The sequence below is a fragment of the Papaver somniferum genome, chromosome 11 (genome assembly GCF_003573695.1).
Source record: "Papaver somniferum cultivar HN1 chromosome 11, ASM357369v1, whole genome shotgun sequence".
NCBI classification, from domain to species: Eukaryota; Viridiplantae; Streptophyta; class Magnoliopsida; order Ranunculales; family Papaveraceae; genus Papaver; species Papaver somniferum.
The window spans coordinates 40,779,183-40,796,320 of NC_039368.1; the positions used below are offsets into that span (position 1 = coordinate 40,779,183).

Genomic DNA, 17,138 nt, shown 5'->3' on the forward strand with positions numbered 1-17,138 from the left:
GTCGACAGAAAACACCTAGAGTCACTCAGTTTGCGATCTCCACAGATAGTTAGCGAACTCTAGGAAATTTGGATGTAAAACAGAAAACACATTAAATTGCAGAGTTCGCGAACTCAAAGGAAAATTTGAATCTTAACAGAAAATATCTCATATAGTACAGTTCGCAAACTAAGAAAACGCGAACTCGAAGACAACTTGGAGTTTTAAGATACTTTATGCGCAAACATAGTTATTGAACATTAAAGTTGTCCCCAACGCAAAATACAATTAGTCTTCATCCGTTGCTTGAGTTAAATTTCAATATATAGTCAAGTATAAGCTTGAACTCAATGTCGGTTTTAGTCAAGTACATGCTTGAACTCTAAGTAGTGCGTAGAAAGTACTCAGTTTCGATTTTAGAGGAGCACATGATTAAGAAAACGCAACAAGAGAGTTTGACTGTTAGTTCCTTCTTCAGAGAAATGTGAACTTTAAAAAGAATGTAATGCAAGGATTCATGGTGGCACATGAAAAACTTATGAGGAAGTCTTAGCATTTTAAGATTAATGAGGAAGTCTTAGCATTATAAGATTAATTTTACAATGCTTTTTGATTAATACTTCTAAAATCATCTCATTAGCTCAAGTTCTTTTCAACTTCAAATATATCATTAAATTTATTCATTTTATTTTTCCCTTACTGATTTTAATTTAAATCTTTTCTCAACTTACCCTTTTTGTAATATGAAAACGATTTTAGTGGCTTGAAAGATGATCTATAATTGGTATCATTGATTACAAATATAAGACTTTCACTTTTACCGGACAGAATAGACTGATGCCGGTCAATTAAGTTATATTTGTGATATAAGAAAATAAGTTAAGTATCGTATATCTTATTTAGTATTTATTTTTGGTCTGAAATAAATATTGTTGAAGTTCATTTCCATTGTTTAGCATCTCAAAATTTTACCGTAAAAGTTCAGAGAAAATAGTTATTCAGGTTACTAGAGAAAGATGATTTAAACATAGGGTACTCTTTTTTTTTTTAAAGCATGAAATACATAAAAGAAAAGTAGAGCACTATTACATGTGGGTATTTGGTACCCATAAAGCCGTTTAGTACAATTTAAATAAGAATGGTGAGATTGCCTGGTCCCAAATTATTGTTGAATGGTTTCATGCTTGGATTCCATCCACCCATAGTTTGCTAGGCTGTCTGTCCACTAGTTTCCTTCTCTATAGTTGTGTCGAATAACGCTGAATGGAATTTGGCTCATTCTCTGTTTTATTTCGGCAGTCATTTCTGATAAATACATGGTAGTTCAGCGGAAGACTTTATGAAACACATGATATTTTCCAAGTATGTTTAAAGAGAACTTTTAGCCATTGTCGTTCCGTTATGGTTCTAGATGCAATTGACGTGGCCCAAGTCTCTGCCGTTAATGTAATGGTTATTCCCAATAATTTCGCAAGATCCATTAATGTTCTTGCTTTTGAATCCTTGCATATGAAATCCGCACCTACAAAATCAGGGTGACCTCTTGTAGCTCCATGTGTGTTGATTTTAATCCAATTTCTGTTCGATCTGGGCAAGCTTACTGAGATATATGTTGTTGTTCTGTAATTAATTGTTGGATATTGGTCGGTGGATTCCAGGAAGAAAGGGAGGTGAGGTTTGCTTTTCCCATTCGAATTCTTATTCATTCTTTAAGGATTTGATTAAGATTTCTTCAGATGTTGCATTTGTTTATTAGAATATAACATCATTTCTGTAGTCATACAAACCAGGAGAGAGCACAATATGTCGAATGGATGAGATTGAGACATTTTCTTGCAGCATTTAATATGTGAAGCGTGGTTGATGTGTAGGTTCATTGATAGGTGAGAAAGGAGACAATTCCAAGCTGGACAATAAAGGAGTATGTGCTCGGTTAATTCTGGCTCCGCGTTGCATCATGCCAAAGGTTGGAGTTAGTGAGGTTGATGCGGTTTAAGATAAAAAAGATCCGCACACATTCATTAATTGCTTTCCACAAGAAATATTGAATTTTTAATGGGGAAGATAATGTTTACATGAACTTGGTAAGTGCGAGGGGATTGAGGTTAGGTTGATTGGTATCCAGGGCTAGACATTATCTTATGCAATAATGTATCCCAGATTCTGAATGAGCCAAATGCGCCTGTATGGGGACTGATTCAGTGGCGGAGCCAACCCATGTCAAGAGTAGGCAGCTTCCTATCCTGCCGGGCTGGCTTCCAAGCCCAATTCTGTCTATCCTAGACCATTTTCTCCACATCCCATGCCTAATTTCTGCCTTTTGCCTATCCTCAATCGTTTTTGCCTCTTCATGGGTAAATTTTTGGCTCCGCCCTTGGACTGATTTGTTGGGCTTCATGGGGAGATAGGTTATTTAACATATATAGCCTCCTGGTATGAGAAACTGGGTCGATGAGATCAACTACTGCTTGGTAAGGGTAGCATCAAGTAGGATCCCAATTTTCATATTGTGATGTCCGATTTGCCTGGATAAATAGCGGTTGTTAAAACATTTCTTATGCGATGAAGTGGGAGGGAAGGTACGAGGAAACTATTTGCTTCCATTGAAAACTGGATAAAGAAGGCATTGGAGTGATTCCTTGACAAATAAGATGATACTTGAAGTATTTTTTTTATGGCAGAGGGTGCCCAAATGAAATCAGGCTAAGAGATCATGGAGACTCTACACAAATTTCATGATCATAGGGCCAAATTAATTTTAATCAATAAATGACTAAAGAATGGAGGAAGCAGGGAGGTTTGGATTCTTGAATGAGGAGGGTGATTTAAGTGTGAGAATCCACCGCACATACAGTCAAAAATGGTTTATGATTTTGGACATTTCTCTAACTTCCTTGCCTATTTGTCCTACCTAATTAATATTTAAATTTCGTATGTACAAATTTTAAAGAGAGAGAGGGGAAGAGTTAAGAGGCGGAGTGAGAAACAAGTGGATGGATATATGGTTTTGATAAAGAGGACAAAACATGTAGTTTTTGGAAGCATTGTAAATGGACTAAGTAAGAGTTTCTTCTCCATCGCAATTCCCACTCTCGCACATACTAACAACAAAACCACATTTGTTGTTGTTTTGTTTTGTTAGGGCATGTTTGGATGTGTATAACGATAAGGAATAATGGAAAATTTTGGCCAGCCTTCTTTTGTTTTTTCATCAAACTCTTTTGTCTCTATATACTTCTTATTCTATAGCCACCTAACAAGAAAACAAAAACTAGATGGTGAGTAAACATTAAATGTCACAGCAAAATATTGTAAAATATGAGATGTGTTATTGTGTACTGTGTTTTATGTATATCCACCGGGGGAGGAGTACTACTCTTTCTCTCTGTTTCGTTTCGTTGAATGAGTTAGTGAGGGTTTCCGAGTTAACACAGTTGGTTTGAACCACCTTGCTAGCAACAATGCTGTTATGTAAGTGGCCGTGCTGCAAGGGAGGAGCCCTTACAACCCGATTACAACACTACTGTTTCTGCCCGTTGGAGTTCCAAGTCTGGCATCATCGGGCAGATCATGGCATGATTAAGTATTTTATTAAATAATTTATCTTATAACATCCATGTGTTTGAAATCTTTCGTAAAAATCTTCGGCATATAACAACCATAAATTTGGAAACTTCCATGAAAATCTCCAACACTTATTCAACACTTATCTATTACAAGCTAAGTTAGCAGCCGAACAAGCTAAGTTAGCAATCTTCCGTAGAACTCTTCAGCAATTACCTATTATATTAGCAATATTTCGTAAAAGTCTTCAGCACTTATCTATTAGCAGCCGAACAAGCTAAGTTAGCAATCTTCCGTAAAAATCTTCAGCACTTATCTATTATATTAGCAATCTTCCGTAAAAGTCTTCAGCACTTATTCATCACTTATCTATTATATTACAAGCTAAGTTAGTAACCGAGATGTTTTACTGCTTTTGTATCTGATTGAGACTCTGTTAGAATGTGGACATCCAACTCAAAACCAATTGGCAATGAGTAGAGAGGCCCACAGGATTATAAATCGCATGATCTTAGATTACCCAGACAATGTGGGACTAATAATCTCAATAGACTACTTAAAATTCATTGATATCTTCGTTTGCTTCATTTCTGGATTCACTGCATTTATTTATTTTTGTCGATTAAAAGTTTCTATCCAGCTATCTAGCATATCAAATTTATAATTATCCTACGCCTAATAATATTGAAGTTGTGAGATTATACGAGAATAACTATGTCAAAAGATCCTCCTTTTTAATGTCACAGTGTGTACGATTTTAGCATTTCGTTTTTTTATATTAAATAAATTATCTTATAACACCCAGAAGTTTGGACCCTTCGGTAAAAGTTTTCAGTACTTATAAACCTATTACAAGCCAAGTTAGCAGCCGAGAAGTTTTACTGCTTTTCTATTTGATTGGTACTCCTTAAAACAAAGGAGACTTCATTGATATCTTTGTTTGCTATATTTCTGAGTCGCTAGAATTCTTTTATTTTTGTCGGTTTAAAGTTATTATCTTGCTATCTAGCACTGCAGCACATCAAATTTATAACTTTTTATGCCAGGAAATATTGAAGTTGTGAGATTGTACGAGAATTGCTATGTCAAAAGATCCTCCTTTTTAATGTCACATCGATTGTAATTTTAGTATTTTTCTCACGTTTTTTATATAATTCTCACAAAACAAGCTCTTTACACTCATTTTTCTTTTAAACTTCGTTTGAAGTCTGGTATCATCCAGCGGATCATGACATTTGTTCATCACTACTTATAGACTTATTACAAACTAAGAAATGTTTTACTGCCTTTGTATCGGATTATGATTCCTTAAAACAAAAGAAGTTTCGTGGATATATTTGTTCACTACATTTCTGAGTCACTAGCATTTATTTATTTTTATCGATTAAAAATTCTGATCCTGCTATCCAGCACATCAAATTTAAACGTAATGATATTGAAGTTGTTAGATAATACGAGAATAACTATGTCAACGGATCTGCCTTTTCAATATCACATCATGTATAATTATAGCATTTTTCTTTTTCTATATAATTCGTAAAACAAGCACTTCGTTTACATTCATTCTTTTTGAACTTCTTTTTATCCATGGAACAAAAAGCAAGTCCGCTGGATTTCTGGAATAGAATCCGTGTCAGAGCGAGTAGCATGTGCCCCGAGTCAACTCGTGTTTTTCTTCGTATGACAACGTTTCCAACTTCTGTACCAAACAAACAAACAAACAATGGTGAGTGAGAAAAGTAGATTGAAGTAGAGGGATTGAGCGGTTAAGATGTTAGAGTAGTCGTTACTCCTGAGCTTCTCCAAATATTCATTCAACACACCAGGATATATATTCCTCCTCAACACGACAACCAAATGAATAGAGACAAACAAATTGGCCCTCTCTGCATTGTCGACAACGCAGCTAATGAAAAAGAAAAATGAGTTTGTTCAAAATAGTCTTAATTCAATCAACATTTCTTCTGCAACAAACAGCTAGCTAGCTAGCTTTGGAAGATCAGAAACACAACCCTAATTCTCTTTCTTTCATATTTAGAAAAACGTCAGGAAACAACACAAACTTTTACTCTTCAGAAAAAAAGTTCATAAAAACGAAAATTCCCAGAGGGGTTTATCTGGGTTTTTCATGAATTTGAAAACCCACAAAGGGATTTGGTTCAGTTATTACAGCAACTGAGGATTAGTTTACTGCTTTCTGGTAGGTAATATCATCTTTTCCTTCACTCTTCTTTTTCCACCTTCTTATCTGTTATTCTGTTTGTAAAAGTTTTGTCTAATTCTACAAATTACTTGGTTCAGTACTTCAGTTTGTTAGATTTTTGTATTTCTGATTTTCATTTTTTATCTTTGTAAATTTAACAGTTCTTGTTTAAATTCTTCTCAAATCTAGACTAAAAGTTAGTTATTCTTTTTGTTTTTGGACTGATGAGCTGTTAGTCTTCCCATTTTGTCAAATCTGATTCCTTAAAATCTACAACTCTGAAGTCTGAAGTGAATCGGTCTATTTTTACTAGATTCTTATGAAAACCTGGTGTGAATCAGTGAATATATCCATTTCTTTGTCTTTTAATTCTTCTGAAAGGTACGGCCAATTCGATACTAATAAATAGTGAACTTTTTTCCACATTCAGGTTCGTTTTTGTCAAATTTTGGTCTGGGTCATAGCTGTTCTTCTTCAGAAACTGTTATCTTCATTTCTCTTCGAAAAACGGAGAGATAAAATCTTGTTTGTTGATGGCAAGAATGGTTCAAGACGAAGGATCATCTTCAGTAACTTCATCACCTCTTCAGTTTTTCTCTTTAATGTCACTTTCCCCTAGTTTAGGATCACCATATCCATGGCTTCGAGAATTAAAATCGGAAGAACGTGGATTGTATCTCATCCATCTCATACTCTCTTGTGCAAATCATGTTGCTGCTGGTAGTCTAGAAAATGCCAATATTGGTCTCGAGCAAATATCACACCTTGCTTCTCCCGATGGAGATACAATGCAAAGGATTGCTGCTTACTTCACTGAAGCACTTGCTGATAGGATTCTTAAAGCTTGGCCTGGTTTACATAAAGCCCTCAACTCCACCAGGCTATGTTCAATCTCGGAAGGAATTCTTGCTCGTAAGCTTTTTTTCGAGCTTTGCCCCTTTGTAAAGCTTTCATTTGTGATCACAAACCAGGCAATTTTAGAAGCCATGGAAGGTGAAAAGATGGTTCATATTATTGATCTGAATGCGGCTGAGCCCGCACAATGGATTGCTCTCCTTCAAGCCTTGAGTGCACGACCAGATGGTCCCCCTCACTTGAGGATCACAGGCATTCATGAACAGAAGGAGGTTCTAGACCAAACCGCTCTTCGATTAACTGAAGAAGCTGAGAAATTGGATATTCCATTTCAGTTTAATCCCATCATTTGCAAATTAGAAAATCTTGACGTTGAAAGGTTACGTGTTAAAACCGGAGAAGCTCTAGCTATCAGCTCCGTTCTTCAACTGCATTCTCTTTTGGCTTCCGATGATGAGAATGCTAGAAAAAAATCCCCACCTGTATCTAGAAGTTCGAATTCAGTTAACTTGCAAAGAGCTCTCCAGATGAACCAGGGCACACTGGGTGAATTACTCGAGAAAGATATGGTTAATGGGTACAGCCCAAGTCCTGATTCTGCCTCATCATCTCCAGCGTCTTTATCCACATCACCGAAAATGGAGAGCTTACTTGCAGCTCTATGGGGATTGTCTCCAAAGATTATGGTGGTTACTGAACAGGAGTCGAACCATAATGGATCAACATTCATGGAGAGACTCTTAGAAGCACTTTACTTTTATGCATCTTTATTCGACTGCTTAGAGTCCACCATATCTAGGAATTCAATGGAGAGAATTAAGGTTGAAAAGATGTTGTTTGGAGAGGAAATTAAGAACATTATAGCTTGCGAAGGAATTGAAAGGAAAGAGAGGCACGAGAAGCTTGACAAGTGGATGCAGAGATTTGATTTTGCAGGGTTTGGCAGAGTCCCGATGAGCTACTATGGACATTTACAGGCCAAGAGATTGTTGCAGAATTATGGTTGTGATGGGTACAACATTAAGGAAGAAAATGGTTGTTTGGTGTTATGTTGGCAAGATCGGTCACTTTTTTCCGTTTCAGCTTGGAGGTGTAGGAGGTATGATTGATTAGTTTAGTTTAGTTTTTTTTATCAGGTTTGGATGATAAACGAGAGTGATATTGGTGTTTTCTGTTTTTCTCTTCTTTTTTCACTTTGTACAAAGGATTCCAAGTTTTGTTTATTTGAAATGCATAGTGTTTACGCAAAAGTTTTGATCATGTTGTACCATTTAAATTTTGCTGTTCATTTGAAAATCCATGAACATTTCAAGAAAGATAAAGAAAAATGCAAGTTATCCGGTTACAAAAACAATGGTGTAGAATATCCAATCCAATACTGTTAGATCACACGTTTAATTTATGTTTCTTGGTAAGAGTGAAATGAAGTTTACAACACAATCATCTTTCTCATCTAGTCAAATCGAACCAGCCTAACATTTTGTTACTGTATCAACCTAAGAATCGCCAGCTATGGTACTTTCTTCTTTGTCGAGTCTACATCGCCCTGGAATCCAATTATTTAACCTGGTACAACTAGTGGGTGGATTAGCCAGCCATAGCTCGGCGTAATCATATCGTTACAGGAATCATTAAGGTGGTGTCCAAGTTCCATCTTCCAAACTTGGTGCTTCTTCAATGATTAGAGAATGAAGGGCAAGTCTACAGTGTTCATCTTTGAAATTGGCAACCCTTGTGGCCAAAAATCTTCCGAAAGCACCAACTGACTTGCCCTCTCTAGTTTGTGTCGTTGGATCTCAATTGAAGTTGTCGGATTGAGCATCAAATCACTTGGACGCTTTAAGTTGGATCTTAACGCCTCTTCCATGTGCCGTGGAACCCCTTCCCAAATAAGGCTTATCCAAGGGGGAAAAAAACCTGCATTAAATTGTCTTCTAATACTAACCGACGTAGTATGGTCAGGATTGGTCTGCACCGGTGGCTTCTAAGCTTCTAGCAACTATGGGCAGTTTGGGCACATTCAAGGTGCAAAATGCCCTTCCTGCACCCTAAATGTCCAATCACACTTGCCAACATAGGCAATATTTCAATCAAAACCCCTGATTTATAAACCCCTCCATTTTCGAAATCAGGAGGGTTACTGAATCGCACCCGATGAATCTTGAATCAAGTAAATGTGGATAATCATCGGTGTTTCAAGTCTGATGCAAAAGAAGATAAGATGACTACTAGATTTTCACACGATCGAGAAGCTGCTGTACAAGAGGGATTTAGTTAATGGCGTTTCTAGGTAAAGTATCAATAAACTCGTGCATACTGATTTTTTTGTTGTTTGAGATTTAGCTGGTCTTCTTCGATCTTCTACAGTTCAATTGTTCAAATGAAATTGACAGTGGAATTAATTGCGACTCTTTTCATATGTAGAGAATTACTGATAGAAATTTAGCTTTCCACATGTAATTTCATTTGTTTGGACGATTGCATCTGTTAAATACTTCGAATCATATTAGAAATCGGTCTGTTACTAGTATCTGTGGTGTTGGAGGCCAACTGAAATCTTGATAGCATGTGGAATATTCGGTTGCTTGGGATGATTTCAGTGAGGTTCGACTGATATAATATGAACTGAAGGTGAAGCAGGTTTGCCTCGCTAGTAGTGATTTCGAGCTCAACTATGACTGGTATGAGCTCATTATTTTAAAGTTGCATAGGAGAATGGTGGTTGTTTGTCTATACATGTACAAAAATAGGAAACGGAAGCAAACTAGAGATTTGGTTACTTCTAATAGTTAGAAAAAAATACATAACATACAAATACTACATATAAAATACCGATATTTGGGGATAAAAATATCCTTCACAATATTGCATGATGGATACTGACCCCATGAACAAGTTCAACTACATAGCACACAGTTTATTTTTCTTACAAAGAACTTTAAATGTCCAAATACCATAAAAGTTCTGCTGATTACTGCTCAATGGAGATTACACCATCACTTTGCATAAATTGCATAATCTTCCATGTGTGAAGAGACTCTCAGAGCATGAGAAACAGCAAGTTAGTCGAAAATATTGAACCTCTTCCTGAGTCCTGAAACCTAGCACACTGGATAAGATAATTGTAAGCCAGTAGAGTTTTTAATGGTAGCCCTAATACACATGATAATGATGAGAAACAAATAAGGTTATTCTAATTTCTCTCAAGATCACCTTGATTATCACCATTAGATACAAGCTTGCATTGGTCTCGCATGAGCGAATGCTGGCATCACATGTTGCACAAGGCTTTCACGTTTAGTTTGTGGTGTGACCGTTTCAAAAGCTTCCACAAGTAGTGCTACTCTTCTCTTCCGCGCAGGAGCAAGTTCAGTGACAGCTCTTCGAAGTGCAAAATCAACCATCCACTCCTCTGCATTTTTCCTTTCATCCATCATTTGTTGCTTAAGATCAACCGTTTCTGCCTCTGGTTCAGGCTCTACAGGTAGATAATTCGGATCACGTGGATTGAAATCCTTCAGTTCCTCACTTTCCTCGAAATTCTTCCTGCATCCAATTGTTATCTTTAGGTTGTTGCAACTTATCTCCGTCACTTCTGGGTGAGATTTCTTTCTTGCATTCATGATTGATTTTTGTCCCACTGAGTCGCCGGAGTTACTTTTGGAAGGAGTTGTTTCTGTTGCATCTGTTTCCACTTTCTGTTCTTGCACTTGAATGTTCTCCACCATTCCAGGTTCAATGCAATTGAGATTGTAATTTTCGAGATCATTGTGTTCTTCCTCATGTTTAAAACCTGCACTGTTATGATCCATTTTTTCACCCTGATCTTGGTTCGTGTGCTCCTTGTTCTCTGCTACGCCGTTGATACTTGATTGATCACTAAGAAGAAGAGGATGTTCAACATTTATACCACATTTATCATCCTGTTGTGGTGACTCGATTGGGTATACCTCGATCTCTATATTAATATTGGCAAGGTCTCCAACTTCAGAATCTGCGGCGGGAAGTAATTCATCTTCATAAGGTTCACTTGGAGCTGGTTCCTGACCAATTTCTGCATTAAGATCTGTATTTTGAGAACTCGAACTTTGATCAATTAGAGCATCATCTTCATAGCAAGCGTTTTCCTCTTCTTCGTTTGGGTTCACATCGATTACATCAGCACGACAGGGGACTTCATGGTCTCCTAGTTGAAAATTCTCCTGGAAGAAGTCATTTTCCATATCTGAAACTTCGTTCTTTTCACCAGTAGCTGGTGGTAGTTCCTCATATGGCTTGTCAGCAGAAGATTCAGAGATTGTGTCACTGAGGCAATTATCTAGATGAGATTCTTTATCTGTGTGTATTCGTTCATTGGCTGTATCTTCTGCAAAAGAAAGTTGATCCTGTACATCGAGTTCTGTATAAGGTTCACTTATAGCTGGTTGCTGACCAATTTCTGCACTAGGATCTGCAATTTGAGAACTCGAACTGTGATCAATTAGAGCATCATCCTCAAAGCAATTGTTTTCCTCTTCTTGGTTTGGGTTCACATCGATTACCTCAGCACGACAGGGGACTTCATGGTCTCCTAGTTGAAAATTCTCCTGGAAGAAATCATTTTCCACATCTGACACTCCGTTCTTTTCACCAGTAGCTGCTGGTAGTTCCTCAAATGGTTTGTCAACAGAAGATTTTGAGATTGTGCCACTGAAGAAGTGATCCAGATGAGATTCTTTATTTTTGTGAATCTGATCCTCAGGCGTATCTTCTGCAAGAAAAATCTGATCCTGGCATACATCAAGTTCTAAAATCAGATATGCTTCGTATGATTCAAAATCAGCAGTTTCCGTATCTGAACCTTCAATACTTTCTTGAGAAGTTTCTTGCAGCATATCTTCATTAGTGAGGTTGGGAGAAGCAACCTTTTCTGTGAAAAGTTGAGTAACAACTTCTCCTTCTTCCCAGTTCAATTCAGATGATGTTTGAACAACTTCTTCATCTGATTCAGGCTCTACCAGGACCGTGCTCCCTGATTTATTAGTCTCAATACAACAGCAATCACAATTAACTTCTGCTTCAGCTCCATCTCTAATTGATTTTAAGAACCCATTTTGGCCTTCAGATGTTGTAGCACTGTATATTTGTTCTGCTTCCCCGTCATGGTTGCTTCTTCGATCAACAGTCTCTCTCGGTTTAGCATAGATTTCTACAAAGAAATCCATCCCTGTTTCTTGTCCGGAATCTGTTTTTATGGTTGAAGAGTCTCCTTCGAATTCCAGTTGACCTGAAACGGTTTCTTTCTTGGCTTTGGCAGGTCGTTTTGTGCCACCTGGGGATAAGGATTTCAATCTCAAACTCCTCTGGGTTCTCAGCAAACGTCTCTTTGCAGACAAGAAGCACTTCAAGGGAGGTGAGGGAGCATGGTGGTGACCATTAAGAGAACAATACGTGTATGGGCAAACCTTCATAACCGATGTTCCTTCCGATTCACTTCTTCCTGGATTAATCATCAAATAATTCGGGAACTTCGAATCCTTTAAAGTCGAGGAACAGGTAGCTCTACTCATGTTTATATTTTGATTCAGAACAGCAGTAGAACTCTTCTTTGGCTTCCCTGCTTTTGTACTAGTGGTCTTTGTTAAAGTTCTTACTGGTTTCAAACTATTACTCTTTGTTAAACTTCTCCCTGGTTTTTCACCAGAAGGAGAAGGAAACAAAGAAGAAGATTTGGAATTGTTTGAATTTCTTCTCTTCTGATTTCTACTATCAAAAACAGTTTGTGAACTGCGTGAAGAACTTACCGGTGAACATTCTTTCCTCGCATTAGAACTACTAGTAGACTTCATGTAATTCGGCGAGGTTTCCAATACCTTGGTTGCAGCTGGTGATGATACCTTGGTAGGTGTTTTTAGTAGATCAACTGCAGGAGACTGGATACAATTTTTAAATTTTTCTTTTTCTTTCATAGGAGATGATTCTATGTTTTCTAAATCCAAAAGCTTTAATGATCTAGACTTTTTCAGTTTCTTCTTCAAATCAGTTCCTCCTTTGTTTCTGACATCTTGATTTTGAGAAGAATAAGCAGACGAAACCAACGGCTTGTTTGTGGTGGATCGCTTGTCGGATTTAACAAAACTCTTCTTGGTTTCGATTGGGGTAGAAAGTTTGCCTGGTTGCTTTCTCTGAACCATTTTCGAAAATTTTAAAGATTCAAGTAGAAATGAGATGGATGAGAATTATCCTAAAGGTTTTCTTGGGTTTTTGTTGGACTGAGAAGTAAAAAGAGTTGTCAAATTTGAACTATATGTTTGTATTGGAGAAATATTAGAGAATCTAGCTTACTTCCATTGAAGCTCCGAGAGAGAAATCTTTTTTTTTTTGAGTTCAATGTAGTTGTTTTACACGCGAAACAACAAAAATATTCAAAACCCACCAACTGTCCATTATTCCAATATTCAAGTATTACATGTTTGGTCACGATTTGATGGCCATATTTCAATCATGTTTTTCATTCCGTCGTTTTCTCGTTTCTTTTTGGAGTTTAATAAATTTTGGTGTATAACATTTAATTACATTAGAATCAATTAGATAGTCTAATAAATTTTGGTGTATAACATTTAATTACATTAGAATCAATTAGATAGAAAACGAGTCTAAGATATGCTCACTTTTTTTTTTTTGAATTGAAAATGTTGGATATGGATGAAGAATAGTTTTACTACAATCAACTTTTATTTGAATAATTAAATTTGTATTGTCGTATTATTTTTCTTTCTTTCTTTTAAGTAATTACGATCTTAAAAGATAAGTACGATTATAGTTTATTTGAAAGATACGATCTTGATTGGCATTAATCACTTTAAGAATATAAATGTGTGTTCAAAACCTCCTCACTAGAATATAGGCCTATCTAGGTATACTATACTGAATACTCTTTCATTTACATGTAATTCTCTTTCAATTTCTACGAATCTTTCTGAAATCTAACTTCATCATCCAAAAAAAGTTCGTTGGCAGGTAAATTGGTGGATTAGGTAATGGCTGGGCATGCAGGTCAATATTAAAAAGGACTGTAGTGTTGATATTAGACGTTGAGGCCACGGCTGCAAGAGCACTAACTGAAAAGACAAAAAGAAAAGATTGCTAAACAACATTGGTCGGCATAAAAAGTTTGAATTGTTGCGGGACCTCGCTTTTCGTGGGAGCGTAATGGACGGTGCGTAAATTTAAGAAAGAAGACCTTTGGGTTTTCACTTTTCTTTTTGGTATCCACAGAACACGCTCGAAAACATCGACGCCGCTAACTCATTAACTGTGATTCATCATGTACTTCTGTATATCAACTGTTCGATCGACTTTTAGGTTTTGAGAGTCGAACGGTCGGTAAAGAACATTGCCAATCCGAGGAAGTTCACCACAAAGTAACTTCCTGACTAATGCTGTTACAGCAAGTATTATGGCGCGCGATTTCTATCGGCTTTGGCCGAAAGCAATAGTTAAGTCAAGCACCATGGTTAGTGTTTTCGCTTGGCTGTAGCTTAAGTATAGCGAAATCCAACTATTAAGGCCCTTTACTTGGCTTTAATGTGGTCATTTTGCTTAGTTACAGAAAAGATGGATCCACTTTGTAGTTAAACGATTAGTTTTCATTTGAAGAATTACTTTATGAAAACTCAGTTTTTGTTTTTGGTCCAAATGGGAATTCTGTTTCCGTAACTTTTTGGAGGGTTATTGAGTTTCCATATCCAAATTTTCTGTATTGACATATTTTTACTCCTATTTTCCATTTTTAATTCTTTTATTTTACTAAATTTGTTTTTTTCCATTATATCTTCATTTTTTTTCTCTTGAATTTTTTCATATCCATAGATAATAATTATTTAGATCCATCAACATAGAGTTTGGAAAAATTAAAAGAAGAAGAAAAAAGGTAGGTGCAACTTTACTCTCATTTCACTTTGCGACATTTAAGCTATAACTAAGTGAAACCCCAACCACAGTGCTTGGTCTTATGGTTTCTCATTTGTTTGGGACGGAAACCAAATGCGTAGAACAGCCTTTTGGGCCCATTATTAGCCTTTGTATTTCTGGTTTTTGGATGGCATATTCAAGCAAAATTTGTACGAATGGCATATGTCCCTGTGTAGCCAAGTATTCTAGCTTGCTTTTGATTTTTTCCCTTGCTTAATATTTGGATATGAGAAACCGAAGTTGATTTCAGAAGTCAAAAAATAAAACAAATTTGCTTCGCAAAAAGTTTTCATTTTTACTATTTTTATTCGTAGGAATCAATCTCAAATTTATTGACAATCAAACTTCTGATTTGCTTGCTTTTAGAAATCAAAAAGCAATTTATTAAAGTGCATCCAAACATCTCTTAACTTAGGTAAAAATCTTAATTGTAGCTAAGCTAAAGGTAACCACAATATTTGTTCTAAATAAATTATATATGGTAGAAGCGTCCATGGACTAACAGAGTTGCCTAAATAGAGAATTATAGTTCGGCCCATCTAAGAATTGGTTCTTGCTCCAGTTCGTTAAAACAAGTGAGAATGTTATAAATACCTTCCATTTTGGTTGACCTTGCACAAATACTCGGGAGAGGTAAAAAATAATATTTTTTAGAGTCAAAATGAGATAGTTGCTTCCACTTTTGGTATCAACTTGTATAAAGTTGCATACACTTCTGAAAGCAACTTGTGCTAGTTGCTTCCACTTTTGGAAGGTAGGGATATTTTTAAAAGTTGGATAAGAGTATATTTCAAGAGGTAAATTTTGCGGGTATTTAAACAAGTTCAATATCATTTTTTTGACGGAATAGTCCTTGAAACTTTTCCAATGGTAAAATGGTATGTTTTCTACTAAAAACGGGTGTAAGACATTTTTAAGAAACATGCTTTATGGGATAATGCCAAAATATCCTTCGTTCAAGGTGCGGTAAATAGTCATTTTCAAACTCCACTGACAAATACTCTCTTCCTTTGGAAAAGAGTTACTATCACTTTTTTTTTTATAATTTCACTTATTTTCAGACTAATATTAAAAAACAATAGTGCCAATTTTCCATAAACGGGGGTAATAATTTATTCTGTTTTTAGTTGTAGTGAACTTATTTGACCGAATGATCATAATTTGCAATATTTCTTATTTTGGAAAAGAAAAATTCTGCAAATAGTGTTCACTAAAAGTATTTTCAAAATAAATCCTTTAAAAAATTAATGCTTGGATAAAAAAGCATCCATTTAGTGAACAACAGGTTCATGAAGAGGATGTCTTCCTGGAGCAAGAGTTATGAGATGGAAAGTTTTCGCAACATATTTCATTCGAAGTGAAATAATATGCTAACGAAAAAGTGGAAACAACAATATATAAAGTAGTGGTTTAATTTGTAACTCCTTTTTTTTTTCCCGGATGTAGTGGTTTTACATTTCACTATATAGGTTGAGAATAGTCCCATATAGTATGGGAAGCTAAATATCATGATGTTTATAAGCGGTAACCCTAACCTTGTATGACGTGCCTGTCAAGTGGCCAAGTAAAGATGCGACACTGTGGCGCATCATCAGTGGCCTGGCCAAAGTCAGACATGCAGAGTGGCATGTCTGAGTTGCAGGTTGAGAAGTGGCATGTGCCAAACGGGGTTTGCACATGGCCAAAGATGCGAGATTAGCATCAAGAGATTCCAAATGAGTTTGGCATGTTACCTGTATGTGTGAGGCGTGTAGGCATGCAAGTAAGACTTGCATTAACCAACTTGCATCATTGGCAGAATGATGCACAGCCGTGATGGCGCTACATTTGGATGGCAGATGCGATCATCATGCAACGAGGCAGGATGACATGTGCATGACACATGGCCTCGATAGTTTAAAGTTAGTTACACGAGAGTGGGTTTGGTTTATGCTTTCTTAACTAATAGGAAGGTCCCGTTTGGCTTAGTGAGCGGTTTTGCAAGGTTGGCACAGTTAGCTAACTGCCACATGTAAAGTAAATCTGTAACTGCTTGCAGTTACTTGTATATAGATTTTTGTAAGGCTATATAAGCCTGATATTGTGAAGGGATTGGGTAATCCGGAACAAGAAGAGTGTGTAACCCTAAGTATGCAATAAATAAAAGGCTAAGGTCTGATTTAAAGAAAAGTTCTGTTGGTGCATGTTTCCCTTTGGTTTTGGCTTATTGTTTAGGCATCAAGCGGAGTGTGTGCATTTGATTGAAGGCTTGGAAGATTTGTGAGCAGAACCTCTATTTAGTATGGCTGAATAGAGAATTAGTCAAGAAGTTGAAGTATTGGCTAATTGCGAGTTGGCTGAAATTGTGCCGCGGAGCATAGTTGTCACTGTCAAGTTGGTTGTAGCATTTGGGTGTTGCGAACCTGTGACAATTCGGGTATCAGAACCCTGGTTAAGAGTCTCTCTGTTCACGTTGGATTTTAAGGCTGATTGAAGTTGTTGCTGTTCTATGTTTGGATGTAAATTGTATTTGAAGTGAAGGATCCACACAGAAAGTACAAGGCATGCAAAGGATGTGACAAAGATCAGACCAAAGAATTGCATT

At 36.6% G+C, this 17,138-nt stretch overlaps 2 protein-coding genes across 3 annotated transcripts; one reads left to right on the plus strand and one right to left on the minus strand.

The window, feature by feature from the left end:
* The first annotated feature begins 5,251 nt into the window (after nucleotides 1-5,251).
* LOC113322722 (scarecrow-like protein 3) lies at nucleotides 5,252-7,861 on the plus strand. 2 transcript variants are annotated; one of them, XM_026570862.1, is made up of 2 exons: nucleotides 5,252-5,747; nucleotides 6,177-7,861. In XM_026570862.1, exon 2 carries the CDS (start codon nucleotides 6,280-6,282, stop codon nucleotides 7,708-7,710), a length of 1,431 nt encoding a protein of 476 aa, XP_026426647.1. In that variant the 5' UTR covers nucleotides 5,252-5,747; nucleotides 6,177-6,279; the 3' UTR covers nucleotides 7,711-7,861. The 2 variants fall into 2 exon arrangements, with proteins under 2 accessions (XP_026426647.1, XP_026426648.1); XM_026570863.1 differs by having other exon boundaries at nucleotides 5,252-5,743.
* Nucleotides 7,862-9,352: 1,491 nt separating this feature from the next.
* LOC113322398 (calmodulin binding protein PICBP-like) lies at nucleotides 9,353-13,017 on the minus strand. Its single transcript, XM_026570479.1, has 2 exons — nucleotides 9,815-13,017; nucleotides 9,353-9,710 (listed from the first exon to the last, which is right to left on the minus strand). The coding sequence occupies exon 1, from the start codon at nucleotides 12,772-12,774 to the stop codon at nucleotides 9,829-9,831; it is 2,946 nt and encodes a 981-aa protein (XP_026426264.1). The 5' UTR covers nucleotides 12,775-13,017; the 3' UTR covers nucleotides 9,353-9,710; nucleotides 9,815-9,828.
* Between the last annotated feature and the right edge of the window lie 4,121 nt (nucleotides 13,018-17,138).